Here is a 20,853-nt window from a genome sequence, read left to right as displayed (position 1 = left end):
TCTGGGAGGTTCCGAGTTGTTACTGAGTGCGTCCTGCTGGGACAGCGCTTGACAAACCAGCGTCCGAGACTCCTTGCCGAGGACGTTGGCTCTCACTTCTCACGCTGAGTTAGCGTGGTGGTTTTCAGCTGGGGTCTACGGGGCCTCCCAGGGGACACGTGGCCAGTTCTGGGGACATAGTGGTCACAACTTCCGGGGGTGTTCCCGGCAGCCCGTGCCTAGAGGCCAGGTCTCAGCACTGCTGAGCCCAGACCGGCCCCCGTGACAAAGGACCACCGGGCCCGAGGTCTCCACAGTGCTGAGGCGGAGAAGCCCTGGGCGAGAATATCTTTTCTGGTGAGAATCACATCATTTCCGTTCCCGTGCGCTGGGCTGGTTCTCATCGGGGTGACGGGGGTGGGGGGCCGCTGTGCGTGGACTGCTTTCCTCTGGCTCATTCGGCAAACAGTCACCGAGCCCTCGCGTGCGCCGGGCTGCGCTGCGGCTGGGCGTCCTGCCCTGGGACGGCTGGTACCTGCAGGGGGGGGCGGGGGCGGTGCACGCGGTCTGCCTGCCGCCGAGTAAGATACGGGCCCAGGGGGGTGAGGTGCACAATGTTCCCTGTAAGTTCAACTTCACAGCCAGGTGACATACCAGCCCCACAGCGAGTAACGTGGAGGGAGGCGGTCCGTGCCACTAGGGCCCCGTGTGGCTTTTCCATTTCAGCCAACATGCACTATGTGACTCTTAAAGGGTCAGATGCAACGTTCCATTATTGGGAAGCATGTTCTTTCAACTGGCTGTGCGGGGCCCCTGCGCCACCGGCCCGAGCCGGACTTTGTCATTGTGGGGAGCCCGTGTGGGGTCTGGGAAGCCGTAGTGATGTGGGGGCCCGGACTCTGGGGAGACCGGGAGGGTTCTATGATCTGGGCTGAGTCATGCAAGGCACACTGCTTCAGCCCCTCCCCCCCCGTTCCAGTCCAGCCCAGTGACGCCCAATATTTGATGGTCCTTGTTCCAGGGTCCATGTTCGGGGACCCATGTTTGATGGTCCATGTTCCGTGGTCCATGTTTAGGGACTCATGTTTGATGCCTGGGTTTAATGATCCATGTTCAGGGACCCATGTTTGACGCCTGGGTTTAATGGTCCATGTTTGGGGACCCATGTTCAATGCCTGGGTTCAATGGTCCATGTTCAGGGACTCATGTTTGATGGTCCATGTTCCGTGGTCCATGTTCGGGGACCCATGTTTTTGGCGTGGGGCCAGGCATTCAATATACTCAAGATGTGGTGGTGCGTCTCCTGCCTCATACTCCCGGGCCCACAAGCCTGAGGGCAGTTGGAAAGTTCAGCTCAGCAGAGACAGTGTCTGCTGGATGGCAGAAAAGTGAAATGAGATTATGGTTCAAAGTTTTCTTGTCATAGAAGGAAAAAGACCAGGCAGCCGGCCTGGGAAACTTCCAAGAAAGCGTGTTTAATGAAGAAATAGCCTCGAGTTCTGGAATCATGTACACAGTGTATGTGGTTCTTACCTCAGACCCATCAGAGAAAAGCGCGGACTTGACACTGCTTTTCGGAGTGAATAGAGCTGTATTTTAAGAATTAAGCCACCTTGTGTCTTAGCGGAGACTGTCAGGGCGCCCCTTTTCAGCTCTTCGAGATGTAAGTAATGTTGTTCTCTCTGAAGTGGCAGAAACCTGTTTGTCCTTCCCACCGGAAGGACACGTCACCTGCCCTGTAGGACCATTCGCCCCGTCCCGCTGGTGGCGCGGCTATGAAAGCCTTCCGCGGGCCGCTTGTTTTCATGATCCCAGGATCTTAATGATGACCGCGAATCGCCGCTGGTGACCGCCTGTGAATGACAGAGGCCAGCGACGGGGAGGGTCTGCCTAAAGCCTTCGGTCCACACCCGCTTGACTTTCCCGTGGCTTGTGAAACAGATCTGGTCACCATGTTGGAAAACGTCTGATGGGCCGGCCAGAGTGGCTCATTTTCCTGGGGTGGACGGCGGGTTGAGTGACAGTAAGACTCTCAGGCAGAAAGTCATGAGAACAAAGGGCGAAAGGAAAGCTAAATGCTCAGAACAGAGTTGTCCGGGATGAGCTGCACGTGGTCGCAAAGCCGTCTCTGCGCAGCCCGGGATGGAGGGACAGCCTTTGGGTTTTAAGTTCCTTCAGGTCAGATCTGTGCATCGGAAATGCAGGTCCAGAGTCGAAGGCTTTCATGGAAAGGGAATTAAAAAAAAATAGGTTTCAGTTTATTTTTTAAAAAAAGATCTTGTTTATTTTTAGAGAGAGGGGAAGGGAGGGAGAAAGAGAAGGAGAGAACCATCCATGTGTGGTTGCCTCTCATGCCCCAACCGGGGACCTGGCCTGCAATCCAGGCCTGCGCCCTGACTGGGAATCGAACCGGCGGCCTTTCGGTTTGCGGGCCGGTGCTCAGTCCACTGAGCCACACCAGCCGGGGCTGGAAGGGGAACGTGAACTGCTGTGTCACTTGTGGTGGGGCCGGAGGAAGGGCTGAAGGCAAAACCTAAACGTACAGACTCAGTTTGTCCCTTGGCGTGAGAGCTGCTGGGTTTGCTGACAGGCTTGCTCGCTTCCCACACTTTCCCCCGTCAGCCCTGGAGACCGTCCTGCACGTGCTGTGGAGACAAAGCCCAAAGGCAGTCTGGACGTGGGGTTCCCCCGTCTGCGGCACCCCCCTCCATCCAGTTTACACCCACTAACCAGCAGAAAGAAGACGCTCCCTCTGGAGGGAGATGGTGGCCAGTCCAGGCCAGTCCCAGGCCTTAATTCCGGCTAACACCTTCTGTGGACCCCAACTGAGGGAGGACAGAGACCCCAAACAGGACAGCGAGCGGGGGGCTGACTGTGTCCGATGCCTGCAAACATGCCTCCCAGGGACCTCGAGGGCGGAGATTCCCTTCCTTGTCTTCTGTGTTATGTTTGTGGAAATGTTATGTTTGTTGAAGCTAATAAAACTAAGACAAATTATTTATATGCCTTTAAAAAACAATGGACGGGCTCGCCCGTGCGTGTACACACACACACTCGCACATTAAATGTTTCTCACCAGGGAGCGCTCAGGGAGCATTGCCATGAAGGATGTGGCTGTCACCGGAGGGTGGTGGGCTGAGATGGGGTCCTGTTGCCAAGGAGATGGGAGAGTGCTGCCCGGTCCATGTGGTAGCACCTTTGGGCTCCGGTTTTCCTAAGGACTTGCAGTCCCTCGTTTTCTCTTTAGTGGGGTCGGAGGTCAAAAGCCCAGAACCCCTGGCATGGTGTGTGGAAGGGACAAGTTCCCCAGCAAGCCAGCTGTCACCAACCAGACGGGGCCTGGGCGCAGGCTGAGACCCGCTCTCGCCCTCTGGTGGCGGGACAGAGACCGCCCGCCCTCGTCCACCAGCCGGCTGGACTGGGTGGCCTTGTTTTCCGGACCTGAAGACCTCCAGTGCCTTTACTGACACGAAAACCCACGACGTGGCGGAGTGCCGGCTCCTCTCCCAGGGCTGATGGTCCGACTCAGCCTCCAGCAATACAGGGCGAGGTGGGGACGATGCCCAACACACAGGACGCTCGGAGCCTCCGGTCAGACTGACGGCTGTAGGGGGCACCCAGGCCCCAGTCGACCCGAGACTGCGCTTGGGAGTCCGACGAAATGTCACAGAAAGGCCAGCCGTTGCTTGGGGGCCGTGACCAATGAGGGCGCCGCTGGCCCAGGCACCGGGCGCGCGTGAGGGCGCAGACTTGGGTCCAGGCCGAGCTACAACATGGAGGAAGCAGAGCACGTACGGGGTGTGCCGTGTGAGCTTTTGACTCGCGCTGAGGCTGAGTGCAGGGTCATGCCTTGCAACGGTCACATGTGGGAGTCTGTGTTTTGAGGTCAGACTTGGGTTGTTACTTTGGCATCAGAAGAGTCCTAACACGTCAAACATCAGAGGAGCTCCAGTGCGGAGAACTGGCATTTGGGACGTAAAAGGAAACAGGACAAGGTACAAGAATCAAGGGTGCCTTTCCCTGGGCCTTCGGGGGGAAATGAACGCTTTTCTGTGTCCTTGACCTTCCACGGCTACAGGGTGCAGGACAGAACTCTCTAGACAAGGGGACCACTCAGATACGAAAACGCGAAGGGAAAAAGAGCCAGACGCTGAGTTTAATGCTTGTGGTTTATTGTGGGGAGAGAAGGAAGGAAAGGCTCAGGCCCAGAGACTGAAGGCTTCTCCGGGCCTTCGGTGGAACCTGCCAGCACGCTGGGCCTCGGTCCCCAGAGCTCAGCGGCAGCACAGCTTGTACCGACGGCCATAGACCTTACACCTCCCAGAGGGACGCTCAAAAACCTTGCTGAAGATGGTAAGTCTGCACTTGACTCGGCAGTAGCAGGCCTCTCTCGTAGTTCCTCCCTGAGGGCCTGCGGAGGGAAGCACAGGCTCAGCCTCAGGGGGCAGGGGACAGGGAAGAGGCGCAGCCACGGAGACCTTCTGAGAGGGGACGTGTCTACTCACCACAGACAGCACCTGCCTGGCCAAGGTGAAGGGATTCAGGGTCTGTCACAGATCACAGGGAAGCTCACTGGCTCTGTGTGGTCATGCAGGATCGGGACTTTTCTCTCATTCGGGGCTACCACATACTGGGTTGTACCTGTCACCTGCCCTACGATCCTGCTGTTCAACTTGGGGCACCTTCTCCTCACACCACCTATCCACACCTGCAGTTCTCAGCCCAGACTCTGCATCCCCTCCTACCGGCCCCTGTAATGTGCTTCTGACCCAACAGCACGTTGGCTGGTGTCCCACCTGCAACCCCTCGAGCGAGGCGTCCCTCTCTTGTGAAGGTGATGGCCACATCCTGGACCTCGTCCCCGGGCTCGTCCTGGTCCTCGTCCCCGGGCTCGTCCTGGTCCTCGGCCGCAGGCACGTCCTGGGCGGGCACCTGGCCCGCCGTCCCCTGCAGGGCCTGAGCGCGGACCTGGAAGGCCAGGAGCAGAAGGGCAGCGAGGAGAGCGAGGGTCCGCATGGCTGAGGTCGCCGAGGGTCAGCATGGGCCGGAGGCAGACGCAGTGAGGGGAGGGCAGGGGCAGCCGCACTTATAGGTCGGGGGGGAGGGGGGGGAGGCGCAGGGACTCAGGGCCCGTGGGAGGGAGGCTGTGCCTTAGGCTGGCGCGGGGCCACGGCCGGCGGCCCTCAAAGCCCCTTTGATGCCCCTGTCCTGCCCCTCGTCACAGCACGTGTGTGTGCTGAGCGCCGTCCCTGCTGTCAGGCCGATGGTGACGATAAGGGCCTGGCGTGGTGTCTGCTTCCCACCTGCTCCGTGTTTACCTCTGAGGGTCACAGGGGACAGGGACCAGCTCTCAGTGAGCACGTCGGGGACAAAGGCCTCCTGGTGCTGACGCTGTGAGCCCTGCTCCACTGCGGGCCCGGCCCTGGGACCTGACCTTCCCTGGAGTGAGGCCCACCCGGAGGTTTGGGGCCATCACTGCCCCGTGAGGCAGCTTTTCAGGTCCTGGGTGGTGGCTCCTGGGGGGAGGGACCGTGACCTGGGCTCAGGTGAAGTGGGACAGAGGGAAGGAGCCGGTCAGATCCAGCGAAGGGCAGACTCATTTCAGGACGTGCGTGTGACATGCACGTCACACACAGCGCTCACCGGGGACCTGTGTCCTTTTGGACAAACAGCGAACACGGAAGTCCCTGCAGCGCCTTCTTAAACTTCTCATCTCTAAAAGAAAGAAATTAATTCATGCCCAGAGGAAAAATTCAAAATGTAGAAGAGAGAAGAGTGAAGATAACAGTCTCCTCGTTACCGCAAGCCCCACCCTCTCAGCAGGAGCCATGTCGGTCCCTGTGTCCCGTGTTTGGTCACTCGGCCCGGGGATCACCTCTAACACTGTCACCCCAAGAGCTGCAAAGTGCTTCCCTGTTTTTGTGAACCAGGGCTTTACTTGTCTTCATTTAACTAATATTTATTGCTCATTATTTTTGTTACCATTTATTTTTTCTAAACATTTGCAGTTAAAAGCATAATGTCAATGAATATTTTTTAGCTACGTCATGTTGCTTATATCTGAGTGTTTTTTTAGATAAATTTCTAGAAGTAGATTATGCAGATGAAGAACACATCTTACCCGCTAGCAGACATTAGTTATTGTCCACTGCAGAGGCTGACCCCACATCACTCACCAAAACACGTGAGCCCCGCGGCTGCCCCCGCACAGTGGAAGGTGGTTAAAAGGCTCTGATCCCCCAATTCCTCACCCCTTCTTCCTCCTTAGAATCCAGGCAGCAATTAACTTTATTCTGGTAACATGTGCTGTCCCAGACTCCCTTGCAGCTGAGAGTGGCCAATAAAAGGAGTTCGGATAGAACCTCAGAGGGCATCATATTTAAATAATTATATCAGTCACTGCTATTGGGTCACATCTGCCCTCTGCTATTGTGTTACATTGTTCTCGCTATTTCTGCTCGAAAGGCACTGCTGTGTGTTGACCGTGAGGAGGACAGTGACTTGATGTGGACGGTGGGGCAGGAAGGTGCAGATGCCCGTCCCTGAGGTCCAGGCTGAGCCACGTCCCCCTCCTCCCGGCTGCCCGCGTCCAGAGTGTTGGGACGTGGGAAAACCACGTTCCCCACTTTCTACAGCCACTGGTGGCTGGGGCCCTGGGGTCCTGGTGGTGGCTGACAGCATCTGTCCCCAGACTGTGAGGAGTGGCTCTTCCTCACCTGACAGGTGACACCTGCAGCCCCGGGGGAGTCCTGCCTGTGTTTCCCTCATGAGCCGGGGACACCGTGTCTTCATCGCTAGGACGTGCTTCCATTTATTCTCTCTGGGTGACCTTTCTATTTGGCGTTTGTTTGGGGAGTGAAAGAGCTGGCTGATTTATCTCCATTGATTAATTAGTAAGTTTAATTTTGAATTCATGAAATGAGCTCCTTGTCCCAAGTGCTGCAAATCAATTCTAGAGTTGGTAGTTTCTCTCTCTCTCTCTTTTTTTTTTTTCTCTTGTCTGCTTTGAATCTCTGGAGCCTTATGTAAATTTTAAAACTTTTCTGGTAATTTCTGGGTAGTGTGTCTGTCCCACTGAAGTTTGTAAGGCTCCGTCTTCCATGTGTTACGGCTTTTGTGTCCTGGGTGGTGCAGCGGAGTGGGGCCCAAGGAGAACGGTGGGAAAGGGTAAGTGAAACTGCTTCTCACTCTCAGCCTGTTCAGGGTGAAACGTTCTCGACAGGGGGGTGGCCACAGGGGAACATAAATTCAAAGGCACTCTCAGTCCAGCACAGTCTCAGGGCAGCACGCAGGGTCGTGGCCGTAAGGATGTCGGTGGCCACTTTGGACGTGGGACAGGGAGGGCAGAGAGATGCTTGTCTTCTGGACATAAGGCTCCTGTGCATCTCATGATTCCCAGAAGCCCACCTTTGAGCTCAGGATGAAGGGCCTCTTGTTGCTGTTATTAAAACATTTTCCTTAGTAGAATATTATTAAAGTTAGTATGGGTTTCCTATAATGAGTAGACTCAAGTTCTTTAAAGAGAAACTTGAGACCAAATCTTTCACTGGACATGGGTGGTATCTCCCTTTGGGGTTGAAAGGGGGACCTCTTATTGCGCTGGTCACTGGGCATGACCACCTACATGACCAGCTTCTGGACTCCCCTTTCCTCTGGTCATGATTTGAGACCACTGGTCAGTGTGTTCTGTGTTGGATGTGGTTCTTCCTTTTCTCTGTTGGTGACACAGTGAAGCATTAGTTCACACTATCTTGTCGATACGGCCAGGAAACCTATGTATGTGACGAAACCCCCACTCATCATGACAAAATATCCACACACAGGAATGCCCACCCATATCTTAAAATCAAAGAACAAGGAACATAGTTCATTGGATCCACCATTCTTGCTAGCAGCGAACATGTGGACACCCCATAGAAACTTACCTCTCCTGAGCTTTATTATGAACAGGTTGGACTTTGCAGGTGGAAATCGTCTTAGTGAAGAATTACGGTCACTTCTGCTGGCTGGTTGCTGCCGTGCGATGTTCACACTGAGCGTCCCTGAGAGGCAAAGCCGGTCACCCTAGTGGAGACCGTTCGGGACACAGTTCCCTATGCAGCAAACCACACAAGGGAGCCCTAGGGAATGGGGGAAGAAACCAAACGCCGCGTTCAATGCTTGAGGTTTATTTTGGAACAGAAAGAACAAAAGGAACGAGTACAAACTATCACTGCTTTCCGGGTCCTCCGTGGAGTCTCGCAGGTCCTCAGGCTCAGCGGCAGCAAAGCTTGTACCGGCGGCTGAAGAGCTTGCAGACCCCGGAGGCGCTCTCGAGCACCTTGTTGACCGCGTTGCGGGGGCAGCTGCGTTTGCGGCGGCAGTGGCATCGCTTTATTACGGCCACGGCCACCTGACCTACTGCGGAGGGAAGCGCAGGCACGGGCTCAGGGGGGACAGGGACAGGTAGAGGGACAGGAAGAGGCGCAGCGGCCTCAAGACTCAAGAGACCTTCTGAGAGGCAATGTGTCCACTCACCACGGACGACACCTGCCTGGTTAGCGTGCGGGGACCCAGGGTCTGTCATAGATCACAGGGAACCCAGCTGGCTCTGTGCGCTCACGTGAGACCGTGCCTTTCTCTGACCCTCGTCTAGGACACACGTTTATACCCTGTGCCTTGTCCCACATAGGCTCCTGAATTTGGGGTCGATTTCTTCAGCCCGCCTCACCTCACCCTCCATTTGGAGCCCAGACTCCACGTCCCTCTAACAAGCCCCTGTAATGGGCCCCAGACCACAATAGCACAGTGGCTGGTGTCTCACCTGTAATCCCTCGAGCGAGGCGTCCCTCTCCTGTGAAGGTGATGGCCACGTCCTGGTCCTCGTCCCCGGGCTCATCCTGGTCCTCAATTCCGGGTTGGTCCTCGGCCGCAGGCAGGTCCTGGTCCTCGGCCGCAGGCACGTCCTGGGCGGGCACCTGGCCAGCCGTCCCCTGCAGGGCCTGAGCGCGGACCTGGAAGGCCAAGAGCAGAAGGGCAGCGAGGAGAGCGAGGGTCCGCATGGCTGAGGTCGCCGGGGGTCAGCGTGGGCGGCAGGCAGACGCAGTGAGGGGAGGGCAGAGGCAGCCGCACTTATAGGTCGGGGGGGGGGGGTAGGCGCAGGGACTCAGGGCCCGTGAGAGGGAGGCTGTGCCTTAGGCTGGCGCGGGGCCACGGCCGGCGGCCCTCAAAGCCCCTTTGATGTCCCTGTCCTGCCCCTCGTCACAGCACGTGTGCGTGCCCTGAGCGCCGTCCCTGCTGTCAGGCCGATGGTGATGATAAGGGCCTGGCGTGGTGTCTGCTCCCCACCTGCTCTGTGTTTACCTCTGAGGGTCACAGGGGACAGGGACCAGCTCTCAGTGAGCACGTCAGGGACAAAGGCCTCCTGGTGCTGACGCTGTGAGCCCTGCTCACCTGCGGGCCCGGCCCTGGGACCTGACCTTCCCTGGAGTGAGGCCCACCCTGAGGTTTGGGGCCATCACTGCCCCGTGAGGCAGCTTTTCAGGTCCTGGGTGGTGGCTCCTGGGGGGCAGGGGCCGTGACCTGGGCTCCGGTGAAGTGGGACAGATGGAAGGAGCCAGTCAGATCCAGCGAAGGGCAGACTCATTTCAGGACGTGCGTGTGACGTGTGCACACCATACACAGCGCTCACCAGGGACCTGTGTCCTTTTGGAGAAACAGCGAACACGAAGTCCCTGCAGCACCTCCTGAGACTTCTCATCTTTTAAATAAAGAAATTAATTTATGCACCAAAGAAAACATTCAAAATGTAGAAGAGAGAAGAGTGACAGTAACGGTCTTCCTTCTGCCCTGCCCCCACCCTCTCAGCAGGAGCCACGTCGGTCCCGTGTCCCGTGTTCGCCTTGCTCGGCCCGGGCTCCAGCCTGAGCGTGATCACACCAACACATACAAAGTGCTTCCCTGTCTTTATAGTGTCTCCTATCCCAGTGCTTTTTATGTCCTCATTTAACTAATTTTTATTTCTCATTAAGTTTTTACAGTTTTTTTTCTGAATGTTTGCAGTTGAGAGCATAATGGCAGTGAGTACCCTTTCACCTACCCCGTCTTGCTTATCTGAGTGTTTTTCAGATAAATGTCTAGAAGCAGATTCCGGTGTTGAAGACAATGCCTTACCCGCTAGCAGACATTAGTTATTGTCCACTGCAGAGGCTGTCCCCACATCACTCACCAAAACACGTGAGCCCCGCGGCTGCCCACGCACAGTGGAAGGTGGTTAACAGGCTCTGATCCCCCAATTTCGTCGTCCTTTCTTCCTGTGTGGGACCGGGGCAGCAATGTGCTTTGTTAAAGAGAACGAAGATAAAACTTGACCTCTGATACTCTCTTTCAGCTGAGAGCGGCAATTAAAGAGAGTTCTGAGCAATCCTATGTACGCCCAGGGAAGGACCCAATATTAGGTAATAGAATGCATCAGTGTTAGGGCTTCACGTCTGCGCTCTGCTATTGTTCCATATTGTTCCCCTATTTCTGCCCGGAGGACGGGACTAGGTGGCAACGTGGCTTGTTGTGTTTTGACCGTGAGGAGGACAGTGACTTGGTGTGGACGGTGGGGCAGGCAGGTGCAGATGCCCGTCCCTGAGGTCCAGGCTGAGCCACGTCCCCCTCCTCCCGGCTGCCCGCGTCCAGAGAGTTGTCACATGGGAAAACCACGTTCCCCACTTTCTACAGCCACTGGTGGCCGGGGCCCTGGGGTCCTGGTGGTGGCTGACAGCATCTGTCCCCAGACTGTGAGGTGTGGCTCTTTCCCACCTGACAGGTGACAGCTGCAGCCGCAGGGGAGTCCTGCCTGTGTTTCCCTCATGAGCCAGGGACACCGTGTCTTCATTGCTAAGATGTTCCTGTTAAATTTATAAATTCAGGAAGTTAGCTTTTGTCCCATGTAGTGCAAACTATTTGAAGACTCTGTCACTTTTTTTGACTTTTTCTCTTACCTACGCTGAAACTTTGAAGTTTTATGTAGCTTTTAAACCTTTTTTTGGCAATTTCTGCATTTGCGCCTTTCCCACTCAAGTTTGTAAGGTTCCGTCTTCCATGTGTTACGGCTTTTGTGTCCTGGGTGGCGCAGCGGAGTGGGGCCCAAGGAGAACGGTGGGAAAGGGTAAGTGAAAGTCCTTCTCACTCACAGCCTGTTCAGGGTGAAACGTTCTCGAGAGAGAGGTGACCAAGGGGAACATAAATTCAAAGGCACTTTCGGAACGGCAGAGTCTCAGGGCAGCACGCAGGGTCGTGGCCGTAAGGATCCTATGGCCACCGTGGACGTGGGGCAGGGAGGGCAGAGAGATGCTTGTCTCCGGAAGTGAGGCGCCTGCCCATCTCATGGTTCCCAGCCGCCCACTCGTGAGCTCAGGGTGCCGGGCCTCTCGTTGGCATTATTAATTAGATTGTGTTTTAAAAATGTATGTAAAAATTTTATTTATTTCCATCATCATTTATCCCCTTATCCCCTCCCCCACAGTCACCACACATTGTCCACGTCCCTGAGTCCTTCTTCCCTTCTGCTCCATCCCCGCCCCCGCAGCCCCCTCCAGAGCTGCCATCCTGCCTGTCTGTGAGTCTGTCTCTCTTTTGTGTGTTAGCTCGCTTTGTCCATTAGATTCCACACGTGAGTGAGATCACATGGCATTTGTCCTTCTCCGACTGACGTATTTCACCGAGCACAGTGTTCTCCGTGGCCATCCATGCTGTTGCCGAGGCCAAAATCTTTCTTCTTTACGGCCAAGTACTGTTCCGTTGTGTAAACGTCCCCGAGCTGTTTTATCCGCCCCTGTATTGACGGACGCTCGGGCTGCTTCCAGGTATTGGTGACCATAACTAATGCTGCAGTGAACAGAGGGGGGCTTATGTTCTTTCGAATTACTGTTTGGAGTGTCTTTGGATATATTCCCAGAAGTGGAGTGGCTGGGTCAAAAGGCAGGTCCATATTTAATTTTTTGAGGTATCTCCACACTGCTTCCCACAGCGGCTGCCCCAGTCTGCCTTCCCACCAGCAGGGCACTAGGGTCCCCTCTCTCCGCATCCTCGCCAGCACGTGTTGTTTGTTCATTTATTGATGATGGCCATTCTGACAGGTGTGAGGTGGTACCTCATTGTGGTTTTAATTTGCATCTCACTGCTGATTAGTGATGTGGAGCATCTTTTCATATGTGTGTTGGCCCTCTGCATGTCCTCTTTGGAGAACTGACTATTCAGATCCTTTTCCCATTTTAACTGGATTTTTTTTTTTTTTTTTTGGTGTTGAGCTTTATAAGTTCTTTATAAATTTTGGATACTAACCTCTTATCGGGTGTTATCAGTAAATATGTTCTCCCATTCAGTGGGTTGTCTTTGTATTTTGCTGATGGTCTCCTTTACTGTGCAAAACATTTCTATTATGATGTAGTCCCGTTTGTTTATTTTTTCTTTTGTTTCCTTTGCCTGAGGAGATGTACCAGAAAAAAATACCACTATGAGAAGCGCCCAAGACTTTATGCCTATGTTTTCTTCTACGATTTTTAAGGTTTCAAGTTTAAATTTTAAGGCTTTACTCCATTTAAGAATGAGGTCTAGTTTCTTTTTTTTGCACACATCTGTCCAATTTCCCCCAAACCATTATTGAATAGACTATCTTCAGCTCATTGTGTGTTTTTGCCTCCTTCTGCAAATATTAATTGACTGTAAAGGTGTGGGTTTATTCACTCCATTGGTCTGCATGTCTGTTTCTATGCCAGGACTATGCTGTTTTGATTACTATGGTCTGTAGTATAGTTTGATATTTAGTAGTGTGATTCCTCCAACTTTATTCTTCTTTCTCACGATTGCTGTTGCTATTCAGGGCCTTTTCTGATTCCATATAAATTTAAGGAATATTTATTCTAGTTTTGTGAGCTATGCCCTTGGTATCTTGACAGGAATTGCATTGAGTCTGTAGGTTGCTCTGAGCTGTATGGCCATTCTAATGACGTTCATGCTTTCTGTCTATGAGGGTGGTATGTGCGTCCACTTATGTGCATCTTGTTCAGTTTCCTTCTTCAGTGTCTTAAATATAAACAAGATTCACAACCTTTAGCCAGACTCATCAAGGTAAGAAGCGAGAGGATCCAGATAAATAAAATCAGAAGTGAAAAAGCCCCGGCTGGTGTGGCTCAGGGAACTAAGTGCCACCTGTGAACTGGAAGGTCGCTGGTGGGATTCCCGGCCAGGGCACAGGCCTGGGTTGTGGGTAGGTCCCCAGCAGGGGCGCGTGAGAGGCAACCAGCGAATGTATCTCTCGCACACCAACGTTTCTTTCCTTTTCTCCCTTCCTTCCCATTCTCGAAAAATCAATAAATAAAATAATTTAAAAAATCAGAAGTGAAAAAGGAGAAGTAACAACTGATACCAAAGACATACAAAGGATTGTAAGAAACTATTATCAACAACTATATACGCCAACAGACGGGGCAATCTGGACAAAATGGTACATCCCTAGAAACGTACAATCTTCCAAAACTAAATCAGGAAGAATCAGAGAATCTGAATAGGCAGATTATAGCTAGTGAAATCGAAGCAGTAATCAAAAAACTCTCAACAAACAAAAGCCCTGGACCAGACAGCTTCACAGGTGAATTTTACCAAATATTCAGAGAAGAACTAACAGCCATCCTTCTCAAATTCTTCCCGAGAAGTCAAGAGGAGGGAAGACTCCCAAGCTCATTTTATGAGGCCAGCATTATCCTAATTCCAAAAGCAGATAGGGACACTACAAAAAAAAAAAAAAAAAAAAGAAAAAAAAGAAAGAAATTATAGGCCAAGATCTGTGATGAACATAGATGCTAAAATCCTGAACAAAATATAAAAAAATAATATCCAGCAATACATTAAAAAGATCATACACCATGATCAAATGGGATTTATTCCAAGGATGCAAAGTTGATACAATATCTGCAAAACAACATACTTGGTACATACACCACATAAGCCAAATGACACACAAAACCACATGGTCATGTCAATAGATGTAGAAAAAGCACTTGGTAAAATCCAGCACCCATTCATGATAAAAACTCTCAGCAGAGTGGGAATAGCAGGGACACACCTCCATGTAATAAGGGCCAGATATGACAAGCCACAGCCAACATCATACTAAACAAACAAAAACTACAAGCGTTCCCCATAAGATCAGGAATAAGGCAGGGATGTCTGCTTTCCCCTCTCTTATTCAGCATAGACTGGAAGTCCTAGCCACAGCAATCAGACACGGAGAAAGTGATAAAATGCATCCAATTAAGAAAGGAAGCAGTAAAACTGTCATTATTTGCAGATGACCTGATACTGTAAGTAGAGAACCCTAAAGATTCCACCCCAAAACTACTAGAACTGATATATGAACTGAGTAAGGCGTAAGATACAAAATAAATATCCAGAAACCACCAGTTGCACTTTAATACGCCGATAAAGAACTGTCTAAAAGGCAAACTAAGAAAACAATCCCATTCACAATTGCTTCAACAATAATAAGATACCTAGGAATAAATTTAACCAAGGATGTAAAAGACCTGTACAGTACTAGGCAAAACATTATTTATTGATAGAATTTTATTAAAATTCGTAGTGGTTTATTATAACTAGTAGAGTCAACCTTTTTAAAGTGAGAGGAAGAGTTGAGAACAACTTGTTTTTGTTGGACACTGGACTAATCAATCTTTTGGGGTCCAAATGGGGACCCTATTATTACTGGTCACTGGGCATGACCCCCTACACTAAACAGCTTCTGGACTGCCTTTTGCTCTAGTCATTATTTGAGACCACCGGTGCTGGACAGAATACAGCCGTCCCTCTCTATGTTGCGGTTCATTTATCGCGGCCTCACTGTGTTGTGGGATTTTTAAAAATATTCTATTTAATTATTTATCGCGGATTTTTCACTATATCGCAGGATTTTGTGGTGCTGTGTACGTATGTTGTTAAAGTTACGTAGGTTAAGAGTGTAGAATATGTTTAAGAACATCAGTAGTGTTTATAAAAGTGTGGAAAAGGTTAATAAGGGGGGAAAGGTTAATAAGGGACCGGGAACAGTTTATAAGTGCATGGGAAGGGTTTGTAAAGCCTTAAATATATATAAACACTAAAATAAATGTAAGGTTCCTACTTCACGGATTTTCACGTATCGCAGGGGGTCTAGAACGTAACACCCGCGATAAGCGAGGGGATCCCGTATGCCGTGTTGATGGTGCAGAGAAGCATTAGTTTACTTTATCCTTGTGATACAGCGAGGAGAATATATAACGCTGCTTATCATGAGAAAATAGCCATGTATATCAATGTCCACTCATATCTTAAAATCGAAGAGCAGGTAACAGACCATTGGGTTACATCTTCCCAACTATCAACGAAACATTCTGGACCCTCCATAGACACTGTTCTCTTTGGGGTTTCATTGCGAAGGGATTGATTTTGTAGGTTAAAATTGTCTTATGTAAGAATCACGCTCATTTTTGCTGGTCTGCTGTCGCCGCGTGACGCCCAAGGCGTGTGAAGTTGATGTGATTTTCAGCACTGACATCTCCATAACGGTGATCCAGACAAATAAGCCTGGTGACACGAAAGGAAAACATGCCAACGATGAGCTTGAAGCCTAGTGTTTATTAGGAGAGAGAAAGAAGGAAAGGCCCAGGCGCCCGGCCGCGGCCCTCGGGCTCAGCGGCAGCAGCGGCTGTAGACGCGGCCGTTGACCTTGCACTTGCCCGCCGGGCGCTCCAGGAACCTGCAGTAGAAGCCACGCCCACACCGGCAGCGGCCGGTCCTCTGCGGTCCTGAAGGCGGAGAGGACAGTCAGCCCCAGGGCGGAGGGGACAGCGGAGGGGCACCGCGGCCTCACGGAGACCTTCTGAGAGCGGACGGGTCTGCTCAGCCCGGACCACACCTGCCCGGCCAGGGTGAAGGGACTCGGGGTCTGCCATGAGTCGTCAGACACCGCACTGGCTCTGAGTGGCCATGCAGGAGCGTGACTGTCTGTGACCCTCGTCTAGGACACGCGTGCTTATACCCTGTGCCTTGCCCCAAACCTAATCTGAACTTGGGGCGCTTTCCTCTCAGCCCACCTCACCTCACCCTCCATTTTGAGCCCCAACTCCATGTCCTCTCTAACGAGCCCCTGTACATGTGCTTCTGACCCGATAGCACGTTGGCTGGGGTCTCACCTGCAGCCTCTCGGGCGAAGCGTCTCTGTCCTGAGAAGAGGATGGCCACGTCCTGGTCCTCGTCCCTGGGCTCGTCCTGGTCCTCGTCCCCAGGCAGGTCCTGGTCCTCGTCCCCAGGCAGGGCCTGGGCGGGCACCTGGCCAGCCGTCCCCTGCAGGGCCTGAGCGCGGACCTGGAAGGCCAAGAGCAGAAGGGCAGCGAGGAGAGCGAGGGTCCGCATGGCTGAGGTCGCCGGGGGTCAGCGTGGGCGGGAGGCAGACGCAGTGAGGGGAGGGCAGAGGCAGCTGCACTTATAGGTCGGGGGGTGGGAGGGAGGCACAGGGACTCAGGGCCCGTGGGAGGGAGGCTGTGCCTTAGGCTGGCGCGGGGCCACGGCTGTTGTCACTCTGTGCATCTAGCTCCTCGTGTCCTGCCCCTTCGTCCCAGCACTTGTATGTGGTCTCAGCGTCCTCGCTTGTTTCAGGTTGATGGTGATGATAAGGAGCCGGGTATGTTTTCTTTTTCCCCAGTGTTCAGGTATTTACCATTTAATATTCATAAAATCAATGAACCAAGCTCCCAGTGAGCACATCAGGGGACAAAGCCCTCTTGGGGCTGCGGGCCCGGCCCTGGGACCTGACCTTCCCTGAGTGAGGCCCACCCTGAGGTTCGGGGGCATCATTGCCCCGTGAGGCAGCTTTTCAGGTCCCTGGTGGTGGCTCCTGGGGGGCAGGGGCCGTGACCTGGGCTCTGGTGAAGTGGGACAGAGGGAAGGAGCCGGTCAGATCCAGCGAAGGGCAGACTCATTTCAGGACGTGCGTGTGACGTGTGCACATCACGCACAGCGCTCACCAGGGACCTGTGTCCTTTTGGAGAAACAACGAACACAGAAGTTTCTTCAGCGCCTTCTGAGACTTCTCATCTCTAAGAAAAGGTCATGCCCAGAGGCTTGAATTCAAATGTTGAAGAGTGAAAAATAACTGCCTCCCCTCTCAGCAGGAGCCACGTCGGTCCCCGTGTCCCGTGTTTGGTCACTCGGCCCAGGGATCAGCTCCAACACTGTCACCCCAACAGCTACAAAGTGCTTCCCTGTCTTACAGTTTCTACCATCCCAGGGCTTTACTTGTCTTTACTTAACCACTTGTTATTGCTCACCGAGTTCTTCAAATTTGGTTATTTCTAAGTGCTTATAGCTACCGCAGAAAGGCAATGCTTAGCCTATTACATCATCTCAATGATTTGGGACTTTCATTCACATAAATTTCTAGATGTAGATTTTGGGGACAAAGAACACGTCCTATACATTTAACTGACATTAATTTGTTGACCTCTGTAGAGGTTGTTCCCACATCACTCACGAAAATGTATGAGCCCAGCTCATCTTACGCGCGGTGGAAGGTGTTTAAGACTCGATGGTTTTCTAAGTTTGTCATCGTTCCTTCCTGCCTGGGATCTGGGCAGCCGTGTGCTTGGTCAAGAACACACGTGCTCTCTCTGACTCTCTTGCAGCTGCGAGAGGCAAATAAGCCGAGTTCCAATACCATGGAGCCCCTGGGAAGGGCACCGTATTTAAATAATTATATCAGTCACTGCTATTGGGTCACATCTGCCCTCTGCTATTGTGTTACATTGTTCTCGCTATTTCTGCTTGGAGGACGGGAGCAGCTGAAAGGCGCTGCTGTGTTTTGGCTGTGACTCGGTGTGGACGGTGGGGCAGGCAGGTGCAGATGCCCGTCCCTGAGGTCCAGGCTGAGCCAAGTCCCCCTCCTCCCGGCTGCCCGCGTCCAGAGTGTTGGGACGTGGGAAAACCACGTTCCCCACTTTCTACAGCCACTGGTGTCTGGGGCCCTGGGGTCCTGGTGGTGGCTGACAGCATCTGTCCCCAGACTGTGAGGTGTGGCTCTTGCCCACCTGACAGGTGACAGCTGCAGCCCCGGGGGAGTCCTGCCTGTTTCCCTCATGAGCCAGGACACCGTGTCTTCACCGCTAGGACGTGCTTCCATTTATTCTCTCTGGGTGACCTTTCCGTTTGTCGTTTGTTTGGGGAATGAAAGAGCTGGCTGATTTATTTCTACTGATTAGTAAGATTAATTTTAAATTCAGGAAGTTAGCTTCTTGTGCCAAGTGCTGCAAATTATTTCCAGATTTTGTCATCTCTCTTTTAACTTGCCCTTTTCTTTACCCAGGTACTTTGGATTTTTATGTAATTAACTTTTTTTTTTTTTTCTAATTTCTGAGTTTTGTGTCTTTTCCCCGGAAGTTTGTGGAAGTTCCTGCCTCAGTACCTTGGTGGCGGAAGCCGAGACTCTCAGGGGGACTGACAGTTAGCGTCACATGAAACTGTTTCTCACCCTCAGTCTCGTCAGGGAAAAGTGTCTCAAAATAAAGGTGGCCACAGGGGAAGTGAAATTTCACGAGTGCTGTCGATACGATACAGATTCAGGGTAGAGTACAAGGAATGGCTGCGAGGGTGTCGGTGGCCACCTTGGACAGAGGACGGGGGGCAGAGAGAGGCTCGTCTCCGGAAGTAAGGCTCCCGTGCGTCTCACGGTTCCCAGCCGCCGACCCGTGAGCTCGGGGTGCAGGGCCTCGCACTGGCATTGTTATAAACATGCTGTTTCTGGCGAGAATGGTAATAAGTGAGTGTGGCTTTATTGGAACTGTAATAGTAAGCTCCGTTTCTTTAAAGACAGATGTTTAGACCAAATCTTTCCTTGGTCATTAGAGTAATCTACTTTTAGGGTCCGAAGGGGGCCATTGACTTCACTTTGGGCATGACTACCCAGAGCGGCCGGCTTCTGGCCTCCCCTTTCTGGGGCCGTTGTTTGAGACCACTGGTGCTAAACAGAATATCTTGTTTTGGGACTAGTTCTTCCTCTCCTGCTGGTAGCACACTGAAGCTTTAGTTCTCTCTAAGTTTTCCACGCAGCCAGGAAAGGTACGTGTGTGACTAAAATGGCTGGTTTTTCATGAGAAAATATCTAAACACATCAAGGCCCTTCTACTGAAAATTCAATAGATGTACCCTAGTCCATGGGACCCTCCTTTCCTGGTGTCACCAACACATTTTGGATACTGCAGGGAAACCTCTCTCTGTTGAGTTTCATTGTGAACGGATTACACTTCGTAGGTTGAAGTTCTCTTGAAAAGAGTGACGTTCATGTCTGCTGGTTTGCTGTCGCCGTGTGATGCTCAAATGTTGCATCACTGAGACGCCAAGTCTGGTCACCACAGTGCAGACCCTTCAGGGCAGAGCTCTTTGCACGGGCGAACCACACCAATAAGCCTGATGGAAAAAGTAAAGTTACGCAGGGAGTTTCTTGCTCGAAGTTTATTGCGGAGTGAGAGAGAAGAAAAGGTCTGGGTCCAGAGACGATAGCTCCTCCGGGCCTCCAGTGGAATCTGGCAGAGTCTGGGTCTCGGTCCCCAGAACTCAGTGACAGCAGAGCTTGTACCGACGGCCGGAGGTGCTGCAGCTCCCAGAGGGACGCTCAAGAAAATGGCAGAAAGAGGCAGGACGACACCTGCAGTTTTTTATTCTCTGAGGGCCTGGGAGGGGGGAGCGCAGTGTCAGGCTCAGCGGGCAGGGGACAGGAAGGGGCACAGCCAGCCCCAAGGAGACCTTCTGAGAGGGGACGTGTCTACTCACTGTAGACAACACCTGCCTGGTTAGGGTGAAGGGATTCAGTGCCTGTCACGGGTCACAAGACATCGTCCTGGCTGTGTGGTCATGCAGGATCATGACTTTCTCTGAATCTAGTCTATCATTAACTGGGTTACTTCCGGTGCCAAGCCCTGTGACCCCCCGCCCCCTTCACTGAGGGTCCATCCTTCTCAGGCCGCCTCACCTCACCCTCCATTTGGAGCCCGGACTCCACGCCCTCTAACAAGCCGCTGTAATGGGCCCCAGACCCCAATAGGACGTTGGCTGGTGTCCCACCTGCAACCCCTCGAGCGAGGCGTCCCTCTCCTGTGAAGGTGATGGCCACGTCCTGGTCCTCGTCCCCGGGCTCATCCTGGTCCTCAGTCCCGGGTTGGTCCTCGTCCCCAGGCAGGTCCTGGTCCTCGGCCGCAGGCACGTCCTGGGCGGGCACCTGGTCCGCCGTCCCCTGCAGGGCCTGAGCGCGGACCTGGAAGGCCAAGAGCAGAAGGGCAGCGAGGAGAGCGAGGGTCCGCATGGCTGAGGTCGCCGGGGGTCAGCGTGGGCCGGAGGCAGACGCAGTGAGGGGAGGGCAGAGGCAGCCGCACTTATAGGTCGGGTCGGGGGGGGGGGGAGAGGCGCAGGGACTCAGGGCCCGTGGGAGGGAGGCTGTGCCTTAGGCTGGCGCGGGGCCACGGCCGGCGGCCCTCAAAGCCCCTTTGATGCCCCTGTCCTGCCCCTCGTCACAGCACGTGTGCGTGTGCTGAGCGCCATCCCTGCTGTCAGGCTGACGGTGACGATAAGGGCCTGGCGTGGTGTCTGCTCCCCACCTGCTCCGTGTTTACCTCTGAGGGTCACAGGGGACAGGGACCAGCTCTCAGTGAGCACGTCAGGGACAAAGGCCTCCTGGTGCTGACGCTGTGAGCCTTGCTCCCCTGCGGGCCCAGCCCTGGGACCTGACCTTCCCTGGAGTGAGGCCCACCCGGAGGTTTGGGGGCATCATTGCCCCGTGAGGCAGCTTTTCAGGTCCTGGGTGGTGGCTCCTGGGGGGAGGGGCTG

The 20,853-nt window shown here is 53.2% G+C and overlaps 1 protein-coding gene across 4 annotated transcripts; it reads right to left on the bottom strand.

The window, feature by feature from the left end:
* Positions 1-4,134: 4,134 nt before the first annotated feature.
* Positions 4,135-20,447, bottom strand: LOC149996642 (defensin alpha 5-like). Of its 4 annotated transcripts, none has more exons than XM_090258465.1 (2): positions 20,095-20,392; positions 4,135-4,390 (listed from the first exon to the last, which is right to left on the bottom strand). In XM_090258465.1, the coding sequence occupies exons 1-2, from the start codon at positions 20,330-20,332 to the stop codon at positions 4,254-4,256; spliced, it is 375 nt and encodes a 124-aa protein (XP_090114591.1). In that variant the 5' UTR covers positions 20,333-20,392; the 3' UTR covers positions 4,135-4,253. The 4 variants fall into 4 exon arrangements, 3 of the variants coding, with proteins under 3 accessions (XP_090114591.1, XP_090114590.1, XP_090114592.1); XM_090258464.1 differs by lacking the exon at positions 20,095-20,392 and adding an exon at positions 4,725-5,055; XM_090258466.1 differs by lacking the exon at positions 20,095-20,392 and adding an exon at positions 4,776-5,054.
* Between the last annotated feature and the right edge of the window lie 406 nt (positions 20,448-20,853).

Source organism: Furipterus horrens, unplaced genomic scaffold (genome assembly GCF_987537825.1).
Source record: "Furipterus horrens unplaced genomic scaffold, mFurHor1.1.pri manual_scaffold_12, whole genome shotgun sequence".
NCBI classification, from domain to species: Eukaryota; Metazoa; Chordata; class Mammalia; order Chiroptera; family Furipteridae; genus Furipterus; species Furipterus horrens.
The sequence above is the reverse complement of the archived record's forward strand: the minus strand, read 5'-3'. Positions and strand labels throughout refer to the sequence as shown.

Excerpts from the sequence above, each read along its gene's own strand:
- LOC149996642 (XM_090258464.1), bottom strand. The coding sequence starts at position 4,995 with ATGCGGACCCTCGCTCTCCTCGCTGCCCTTCTGCTCCTGGCCTTCCAG. Across the intron at positions 4,391-4,724 it reads GAAGCACATTACAGGGGCCG|GCCCTCAGGGAGGAACTACG; the intron begins GTAGGAGGGGAT and ends TTCCCTCCGCAG.